At 48.5% G+C, this 10,497-nt stretch overlaps 1 protein-coding gene across 3 annotated transcripts in view; it reads left to right on the top strand.

Annotated features, from left to right (window-relative positions):
• The first annotated feature begins 420 nt into the window (after positions 1-420).
• Ccdc93 (coiled-coil domain containing 93) overlaps positions 421-10,497 on the top strand; it is a 74,147-nt gene continuing 64,070 nt past the window's right edge. The window contains exons 1-3 of one of the 3 annotated variants that reach the window (XM_031380803.1): positions 421-626; positions 3,903-4,016; positions 6,843-6,937. In XM_031380803.1, the coding sequence (XP_031236663.1) occupies positions 585-626; positions 3,903-4,016; positions 6,843-6,937 (251 nt within the window). In that variant the 5' untranslated portion in view covers positions 421-584. The remainder of the gene's footprint in view (positions 627-3,902; positions 4,017-6,842; positions 6,938-10,497) is intronic. The other 2 variants (XR_004121689.1, XM_031380811.1) reach the window with 2 other exon arrangements.

The following is a 10,497-nucleotide window of genomic DNA, read 5'->3' on the forward strand; positions in this document are numbered from 1 at the left end:
AGAAAAGAAGGTGGGGGTTCAAGTAAAACTAAGGATATATGAAAATGCTATAAGGAAACATGCTACTTTGTAAACGGAAAAAAAAAGGAACTGGTAAGGGTGATGCATGCCTATAATCTTAGTACACGGGACGGGGAAGCAGGAAGATCAGAAATGCAAAGACATCCTAAGACACTGTCTCAAGATGAAAAACAAAGAGGGAACAATAAGAAAACATTTTAAGAAATAAAAACTTAGGGAAAAAAAGGAGAGAAAAGAAAAGGTGGAAAGAAGAAAGAAAAAGAAAGAGAAAACATTTTAAAAAGAAAGAAGTAGCTTAGGAGGAATCTTGAGTTCTGCACCGCCCCTGAGGGGAGGATCGGTTACTCAGGACCCAGCCCCGCCCAGCGTGCTGGTTGTCCTTGCGCAGGCGCAGTGGCGCCTCGCTTCAGCCCTAGTGCGCATGCTCCGCGGGGCCACGGTTCTCCGACCGGCTGTGGTAGTGTCAGCTCCTGTGAAGGAAGTTTCCGCTTTGCACCCCACCCCGGATCCCAATTCGGTTGTAGGGCCGGCTCCCTCCGGCTCCACATCAGCGCATCCGGATCATGGGGTTACCCAAGGGGCCGGAGGGCCAGGGGCTCCCGGAGGTGAGGACCTCTGTCCCTGACACCCTGGGGTTGCTGGGGAGAGAGGGCCGAGCCCCGGGCGGCGGGCAGGGACCAGCCTGGGGTGGCGGGGACACTGTCTGCGGTTGCTCAGGTGTGTCTGCCCCCAAGGCGGGCCCTAGGTACCCTGGAGGGGCAGCTGACTGGTCCCCCGGCGTGCCAGGGTACATCGTGTCGCCGGGTGCAAACTTAAGGGATCCTGGGTCCTCTGGGGACAGAGGAAACGTCCAGATCCCTGCCCAGATGCAACCTCACACATCACGAGGTCCCCGGGAATTTCTGTCTCGGGCTGTCTGGAGGCCCCTCGCATTGCGAGACTGGCTCCCCCGGGCCAAGGCTGCTGCGCTCTGGAGTCTCAGCGGTCACGAGATGAGCAGTGGGACTGTCCTGGCTCCCGGTGTGCAGAGGGCGGTGACCTTGGGACACACACCTTAGGCGGGATCCAGGTGGCCAGCCTCTCCTTCCCTTTTGTTGGGAAGGCACGCCACCTACCCGGCTTGTAACCTCCTGCCCCTCCCCCGGCCCACGGGCCGGGGAGGATGAAGGAAGTTTGGGAGCTCTGTGCACATCGGGGTGATGACAGAGTTGAGGACACCCTCTCCTGTGGTGCCCTGGGTTGGGACAGGAGCATTGCTGCTTGTTCTAAGAAGGGAGGACCTTTCCAGGAATGGTTTAGTCAAGAGCTCAGCCAGTACTCATTCGGTCCTATGGACAGGACTTCCACGGTGGCTGGGAAGAAAAGTGCAACCACCCTCTAACGGTGGGCCGCCGTTAGAGCTTGCCTGTGGGATTTCCAGTTGCCCTTCTCTGTTGCTTTACTCAAAACCCTGAGCTTATAGAAGAGCCCCAGTTTCCAGAGAGAATTAGGGAACGCCTCTAAGGCGCCTGTATCCCTTTCTAAGGCGGGAAGGCAGGCTTCAGCAGAGGTGTGCGTATTTCTTTCACACTGTGCCTAGTGCCCATTCTTATTCAGCTGCGCCGATCTTGCCTCCCTGTGCCCCTCATAAATCCTTCTGTTACATCTTCATCCTACTCATTACAGAGCCACAGTGTTCAGTGTCCAGGTGACGAAGGGCTGGTGTGGCCCTGCATTAGGTAAAGTTTCACTGGGCTGTAGTAGTTCAGGTTTTCTTTGCCACGTAAAAATCACTCTCTGTCTCTGTCTCTCTGTATGTTGAAGTAGAACCTCCCATGTCACCCTCATGAACGTTGAAAACCTCCTTGAGACAGGTACTCATTGGCCTGGTGCTTCCCAAATAAGCTAGGTTGGTTGGCCAGTGAGTCCCAGGGAAGTGCACAGTACCATGGCTGCCATGTTTATATGGGTCCTGGAGATTAAACTCAGATCCTCATGTTGGTGAGGCAAGCGCTGGGCTATGAGTGTTCCTGCGTTTCTTAGTCGTCTGCTATGGAGTCCTCTCTAGGCTTCCAGTTCTACCCTAGATCCTTCAAACTAGTGGAAGTTTTTCTAAAAGTAATAAACACACCGCTTTCATGAGTATGTTTGCCTCCTCATAGTCGCTGGAGGCTGGGTCTGATGTGTTACTCTTTTCTAGCTTGGTCTACATTAGTGAGTTCCGGACCAGCTGGGTTAGGGAGGTGGGTATGGGCATACATAGTGAGATCCTGTCTCAAAAAAGAAAAAGCAAAACACAGAAAAAAACAAAATGACTGTATTACATAGTGTGCACATACATAGAGATTTAATAAAAAGATATAAAGGCTAAACTAGCACTAGTATAAAATTGAAAAGATCCAAATAATGAGGGTTTAGGGAAGAGTGCTTGCATATGTGTTTGAGCTCTGAGTTCTGTCCCCAGCACAGTGAACGAAGGGGCTGGGGGGTAGGGGTACCTGTAATCTCAGCACTGGGGAGGCAAAACAATCAGAAATGCAAGGCCATTGTCCACATACAGCAATGGAAGCCAACCCTAGGCACATGAGACCCCTGGCTCTCACTAATCCAGTTAACTCATGCTGTTCAGTTTTTCAACCCCTTTGTGTGTGTGTGTGTGTGTGTGTGTGTGTATGGAAGAAAACGATGGCTAGACCCTTCTAGCCTCTGTGAGCTACAGTACAGGGCAGATGGCAGCTTGCTTGGCCATCTTGCTCCGTCTTCATCAGTGCTCTGGCTATGGCTCCTTAACTTTACTTTTTTTTGGGGGGGAGGGGTTGAGACAGGGTTTCTCTGTATGGCCCTGGCTGTCCTGGAACTCACTCTGTAGAGTGAGGTGGCCTCAAACTCAGAAATCCGCCTGCCTCTGCCTCCCAAGTGCTGGGATTAAAGGCATGCGCCACCACTGCCCAGCTTCCATGTGTCTGCATGTGCGAGTGAATCTGTAAAGAACAGGGGAGTGTGTCACATACCCTGGAGATGAGTGAGCTGCTTGGTGTGGGCTTGGGGAACTGAACCTGGGTCCTCTAGAAGAACAGTATGTTCCCTGAACCACTGGGTTTAGTAACTGAATGTATTGACCAGTGTGGTGGCGTTTTATAGTTTCAAAAAAGACTTTTTGTTTGTTTGTTTGTTTTTCTACATACCAGCACGTGACCACTTTTCATTCTGTGTAAGCGTGTTAATGTGTAAAGTGAGTTTGGAATCAAACATCCCCATTCAGTGTCTTAGGCCAAAATCTTCTATTGCAAAAATACAGTTCTGCATTCTGCAATGATATGCAGCCTGCAGGAATGCTGTATACAATGAGTTGATGTGGGAGATTGTCTTTCTGGGATATATTGTCCTCTTCTTGGCAGTATCTTTATGACATTTGATGGCTGAATACTCGATTCCTATTTTATTTATCTGTGTTTGTGTGTCTGCATGTGTGGTGTCTGTACATGTCTGTATGCATGTGTGTATGGATGTTCACATGTGTCATATAGACGGTCATATGTGTTTGAATACGTGAATACACATATATACATATGGATGCCTGAGGTTGACATCAGGTGTCTTCCTCATTCACTCTCTACCTTATTCACTGACGCAAGGACTCTCATTTGAACCCAGAGTTTACTAGTTGGGCTAGTCTAGCTATGAATAGCTAGCCTATGGTCTTTGCTTTCAAGTGCTGGATGCACAAGTAGGCCACCATGTCTCCCCAGGATTTGCATGGGTTCTGGGGATCTGAACTCTTGCCCTCATGTTAATATGGTTAACAGACTCTTGGGGATGCAACCATGGCACTGGAAAGGTAGACTTCATTCCCGTTCAGTGGAGATGGCCCTTACCCGTGACACACATCCCTTTTGCTCTAGGTGGAAACAAGAGAAGATGAAGAACAGAGTATCAAGCTGACGGAGATCCTGGAGCTCTTGGTTGCAGCTGGCTATTTCAGAGCCAGGATCAAAGGCTTGTCTCCTTTCGACAAGGTAAGAGAAATCTTCGCTGGCCACCATGCTCTTTCTTCAAAGGACTGCATGGCTAACCAAGGTAACAGAAGAAGCAGAATTGTTTTGGCTTCCTCGGTATCCATGGTTCCATTCCTCCCAATCCAGGTTCCTCAGGGATGTACTCGGATTTCTTGTTCAAAGAGAATTAGAAGTCAGTAGATGCAATCGGATTCCATCGCTGTGCCCAGTATTTTAGGAACCGTAAACAAGCAAAAGAGTATTTTTGGGGGCCTGGGAGACTCCTCAGTCAGTCAGTAGTGCTTACTGGGAAAGCATGGGGACCCGACTTGGATCCCCAGAACCCATGTTTAAAAACAAAAGGAAAGGAGAGGGGAGGGAAGGGGAGTGGAGGGGAGGGGAGGGAAAGAGAGGACAGGTACTCACACGTGCAAGAAACTGTTTCTCTTTGAAGGAACATATAGTTTGGGAAAGAGTTGTAAAGTCTGTGGAGGACATAATATGAGTTCATAGTCATCCTGAACCGCATGCTTAGACGATGGCAGATATCCTGTAGCTGGCAGCTGCTTCACCAGAGGGGTGAGCTTCACCATGGATGGGAATATTTTATGTCTCTTTAACTTTTGTTTTAAAGATTTATTTTATTTTCAGTTAAGTGTATGTGAGTGTTGGTGTGTACAGGTGGGCATTGGATCTCCCGGAGCTGGAGTTAGAGTGGGGACCAAACTCAAGTTCTCTGCAGGAGCAGCACGCACTGTCAGCTGCCGAGCCATCTCGCCAGCCCTGGGGTGGTGTCTTCTAATTTAGCAGTGCTGAGAACAGTTATCATGCACGGGACCTAGTATTAGGTGTTGAGGGCACAGAGATAAACAGTAGCCCTTCACTCAAAGAGCTTCGCCATCGTAGAGAAGAGTGACAAGCTAACCTTGTCACAGGCAGGGCCTAAATTATATGGTACCCAGTACACTGTGCTCCTTCCTCAAGCGTCTGGGTAAGGTAGGCCAGGAAAGCTTTGGAAATAATGCCACAGGCCCCAGGGTATCTCCCTCCTTCTTGTTTGTGGCAGAATCCGAGAGGGATGCTTTCTAAGAAGCAGGTCCTGACCTCCTCCATTCAACCTCTGCTTAGGTGGGTCTGGGCTAGCAACCTGGAAATGCGCATTTTATTGTACATCGCAGTTATTAAATAAGGGCCAGAAAATATCTGCCTTGCCGCCCACATGGTAGGTAAAAGACATGATCTCTCTTCATTCTGGCACGTGTCAGAACCTGGGACTAGAGAGATGGCTCAGCTGTCTGCTCTTCCAGAGGTCCTGACTTCAGTCCCCAGCAACCACATGGTAGCTCACAACTATCTATAATGGGATCTGATGCCCTCTTCTAGTCCATAGGTGTACATGTAAATAGAATACTCAGATACATTAGATATATCTTTTAAAAATAAAAAGGAATCTCTCAGCTGATGACTCGGTAGGCTGTGCAAGCATGAAGGTCTGAGTTTAATCTCCATATAAAAAGCCAGCTATGGTTGGTAGTAGGCAGTGGTAATCCCAGCGCTAAGGAAATGGTGGATCCCTGGGGCTCCCTAGTCATGGTGCACTCCAGAGTCAGTGAGAAACCCTATCTCAAAAACCAAGGCATAGAACAATAGAGGGCAGCAGTGTGTCTCTCTGACCTCCATATGCCTATGAACAGTGGGCACACACACACACACATGCACACACGCACACACACTCACTCACACATGCATACACATCTATCACATAAAAAAGAAATCCAAGCGCAAAATACCTGGCCCTTGCTTAGGAAGATCAATGAGTGAGTGATAAGACTGTAGGTATTGGTGGGTTGCGCGGGACAGTTGATTGAAGAAATGAGAGCCACTGCAGAATGAGTCCAGACTTCTCAAGAGCAAGGGGGACAGCCTCCTTGAAGCTCTTTTTATTGCTACACAAGAGGTGCCTTTTAGCAAACCAATTTCGAATGCCAGAACATCTCATCTGACCTGTGGCCTGAAAGACCTAAGCCACTCTCAGCCGTGGGAGACTTCCCTAGGTTGCCAGGCCCGGCTCCAGAGTAAGATGTGCAAAGGCTCCAGAGAACAACCTTCCAGGGAACAACCCCATTAAATCTCAGGTAACAGTCCCTGACCAAAGACTCCTTCAAAGTCTAGGGGCCGTCACTCCAGACCCCTGCTGGGTACAACAGCTCTGCTAAAATGCTGGAACACGTTTCACAGTTACAGTCAGCCCCTTGGATCCACTGGAAGTACTTTGAATGCTCAGGAGCCAGCCAGGACAGCTTCTATAGCAGACAGCACAGGCACGGGCATTGCCACCACTGCAGAAGGGTTTATGGCGGTGCTGGCTGATGAATAGGGAAGGGAGACATGCTCTGTAGAGACACACTGTATGGGAGGACGGCGGAGAGAGCCATCAGTAGAGTTAGACTATTTGACGACTTGAGTTCAGTCTCCAGAATCCATGTAAAACACTCGGTGTTGTGCTGGGTGCTTGTCACCTCGTCACGGGGGACATGGAGACAGGAAAATCCATGGGGCTCTCTGACCAGCCAGCCAAATCAAATCAGTAAGTGAGAGTCGGGTGAGAGTCCCTGCTTCAACAAACAAGGTGCACAGCATGAGGGTCGATACCACATTTGACTTCTTGCCTCCACATGTATGCACACACGCACGTGAACACATGTGCATACGCACCAGATATTTATGTTTGTGTATGCTTATTTAGTCTGTGTGAACTGCTTGGGAATTGAGGTTTCCTCCCGCCCAGCCCCGTCCCTGGTCCCCTCCTTAGGGGCTCATGAGAAACAGCCTTCTCCTCTCTTACAGGTAGTAGGAGGAATGACGTGGTGTATCACCACTTGCAGCTTTGATGTGGATGTGGATTTGCTCTTTCAGGAAAACTCTACAATCGGTCAGAAAATGTAAGTTACCGGGGCTTCCATAGACAAAGCTAATGGGGCAGGGGGAAGCTTTGCAGTGGACATGGTCCTTACATATTTATATACACATTCCTTTTTTACTTCTCAATCTGTAAAGCTGTGTTTAATGTGGTGTGTGTGTGTGTGTGTGTGTGTGTGTGTGTGTGTGTGTGTGTGTGTCTGTGTAGGCCAGGGGATGATGACCTTAGAGCTCTTATTCCTCAAGCAGTGTCTACTCTTTTTAAAGACTTCTCTTACTGGCCTGGAACTTGCCATATAGGCTAGGTTGACAGGCCACTGTGCTACAGGGGACTCCCAGCGGACTGGCCTGTCTCCACCTCTCCAGTGCTGGGATTACAGTGGTGTGGCACCATGCCTGACTTCCCCTACCTTTCATTTAATGTGGAGTGTGTGCGTGTGTGTGTTTGTGTGTGTGTGTGTGTGTGTGTGTGTGTGTGTGTGTGTGTGTGTTAGGATTAAAACTCAGGTCCTTGGGCTCGCAAGACACTCTCTTTACTCACTGAGCCATCTCCCCAGCCCAAGCTTCTGTCTTTTAACCCATTAGCATCATGTAGTCTCTCCTGATTTCTAAGTATTTAGAGTAGACTTTTTAATGTCTCTTTTTGGCCTTATACCCCCAAATACCATCTTAACATCACCTTCAAAATGGTAAGGGCATAATATTTAGGATAACAGTTAAGTAGATTCTTCAATGTATAGTCATTTTTATAGTAATTACTAAATAAGGGACAGGATCAGGAAAAAGAAGGAAATACAGTCTTCTCTACCTAATGATACTTTCAAAAATGGTTTGTGTATTTGTGTGTGTGTGTGTGAGTATGTGAGTGTGTGTGTGTGTGTGTGTGTGTGTGTGTGTTGTATAGATCAAAAGATAACTTGAGGGAGTCCATTTTTCCCTCCATCATTTATGTCCAGGGATTGAACTCATGTTGTCAGGCCTGGCAGCAAGCTCCTTAACCCACCAAGCCCTCTTGCCAGTGTAAAGGGTACTTTTTAAAAGGAGAAAATTGGAAGTATCAGGTGAAAAGAGTCTCATATTTACCAAGTCTGTGTTACTTCTGCAGCTCAGACGTTACTCTGGTCCTTTGGAAACATTAAGGAGAAGTGCCCCGACCCCATAAAGCTTATAAATTCGCATGGCACAGACTACAGATATCAAATAAGTAAAGTGTGGGGCCGAAGACAGCTGAGTGGTTAGGAATACACACTGCCCTTGCAGAGAGGATCTGAGCTCAGTCCTTCGCCCCGAGCTTGGCAGCTCGCGGTTGTCTGTGTCTTAGTTACTTTTCTACTGCTGTGATAAAAATACCATGACCAAAAGCAGCTTGGGGAGGGAAGGGTTTATTTTATTTTCATTTCTACATCACAGTCCATCTTAGAAGGAAGTCTGGGCAAGAGCCCGGAGGCAGGAACTAGAGGGGTGACGCTTGCTGGCTTGCTCTCCAAGGCTTGCTCAGGCTGCTTTCATAAGAGTCCAGAGCCACCAGCTCTGGGGCAGCACCCTCCACAATGGGTTTTCCCCTCGTCCATGTCTAATTAAGAAAATAGACCACAGACTTTTCCACGGGTCATTCTAGTGGCTGTGTTTTCTCAATTGATGTTCCCTTTCCCCAGATGACTACAGCTTGTGTCAAGCTGACACAAAACTAGCCAGCACGGCCCCATGACTCCAGCTCCAGGCGATCCATTGCCCTTTCTTGGCCACACATACCCATAATTAGAAATTAAAAAGTGAATCTTGAAGGAGTAAAATATATATATGGAAGTTACATGAACACTGGGAACAGTTGCAGCTGGGGCAGAGTGTGGGGGAACACTGAGAGACACGCACAGTTTTAGAAAGTGAGATGATGCACGGGTCTTGTGGGGTCGCAGGCATAGGGACCCTCTTCCCAGCCCTGTGTGTGCATTTTATCATTTGTCTTGCCTTTGAAATTGTGAGACAAGGATTCTTCTCCATTTTCCCCTCTCACAGTATGTGTGGCAGTATGTGCCACAGCTTGCATGTGGAGTTGGACACACGTAAAAGTTGCTTCTCTCTTACCATGTGGGTCCTGGAGATTGAACTCAGGTTGTCAGGTTTGGCCGCAACTGCCTTTACCCTCCGAGCCATCTTGCTGTCTCATTGTGTTTTAGGTCTGCCTGACTGGAGAGCTGGTGACTTGACAGAAGTCCCAGAGGTGGTAGGGCTGGGATTTAGAGGAGGAAATAGTACATCTAACACTTAAAACTTTAAGAGTCAGCTCGATGTGGTAGTGCATGCCTGTAATATAAGCATTCAGGAAACTGAGGCAGGAGGATTACAGTTTTGACGCTACGCTTGGCTGTATAGCAAGCATATACCAGTCTAAAAAGCAAATACCCTTAAAGTGTCAGATTTGTTTGTAATCTGTAAAAAGACAGTGGTCATACTAAAATCTCAAGCTAGGAAGTTTGCCTGGTGATCTACACATGTCCCCCTTGTTTGATTTTGTAATGCTGCTGCGTTAGACACCATGATCAAAAGCAGCTTAGGGGAGAAAAGAGTTTGTTTGGCTTACAGGTCCCAGTCTGTCTTAGAAGAAGTCAGGATAGCAACTTGAGGAGGAATGGGAGCAGGATCCGTGGCAGAAGCCTGCTCACTCACTCTCGGATTCATGCTTAGCTGACTTCCTTACACACCCAGGGTGGCCTGCATAGGGATGCTGCTGCCCATCAAGAACTGGATGCTCCTAGACCAATTAACAAGACAATCTCCTAACCACACACAGGCCTGCCTGATCTGGGCAGGTCCTCAGTTGGTCTCCGCTCAAATGACTCCAGGCTGGGTTAGGTTGACAGAGCTTTTTAAGAAGTTCTGACTTTTTCAGAAAGAATTCTGACATTTTAGGAAGTCCGATTTCCTGAGCAGCGGATGGCTGGCGAGTGTCTCTAAGAAGTCTTCCTGCCTTCCTGCCCTGCCCTACTGTGCTTCCTTCCCTATTGCTCCCGCCACGCCATGGGGGTTAGGGCTGGCAGCCTCTCCTCCTGCTTATTGCTGGGGCTGCCTGGACTTGGCTGTAGTTTCTGGGAGGCAGTTTTAAGAGGCTCATAAACCCCAAAATGACTTGCTATATCTTCCCCTCTGGGCACTTACGAATTGCTTGATTAAGCCGGCTGTGAGGAGTGGCCAGGGAGAACCCTCTGGAAAGGCAAGAAGGTTGGTTGTCTATTGTTGAGGTCTCAGCAGCTGGGTTTTAAGCTCCCAACTGGCACTTTTTCAAGCTCTAGCTCTGTGGGCCACTAGAGGGAGCACTCTTCCTGGTGAAGATGCCACTAAAGAACAGCGTGGTGGGTGTGCTGCTCATAAAGATTCACTGAGCCAGAATCTAGAGCTTGTCTCCGTTGGGTTAGTGTGGATTCTGGGTAGGTGATGCCCAGAACTACATGACCAGGGCATGGTGGCATGCACCTAATACCAGTACCAAGGTGGAGGCAGGAGGATTGTCCTTGCCCAGGAGACAAGTTTGAGGCCAGGCTGGGTTGCACAGGACCTTGCCTTAAAAACAAAACAAAAACCAAAA

The sequence above is a fragment of the Mastomys coucha genome, unplaced genomic scaffold, assembly GCF_008632895.1.
Source record: "Mastomys coucha isolate ucsf_1 unplaced genomic scaffold, UCSF_Mcou_1 pScaffold1, whole genome shotgun sequence".
In the NCBI taxonomy this organism is placed as follows: domain Eukaryota; kingdom Metazoa; phylum Chordata; class Mammalia; order Rodentia; family Muridae; genus Mastomys; species Mastomys coucha.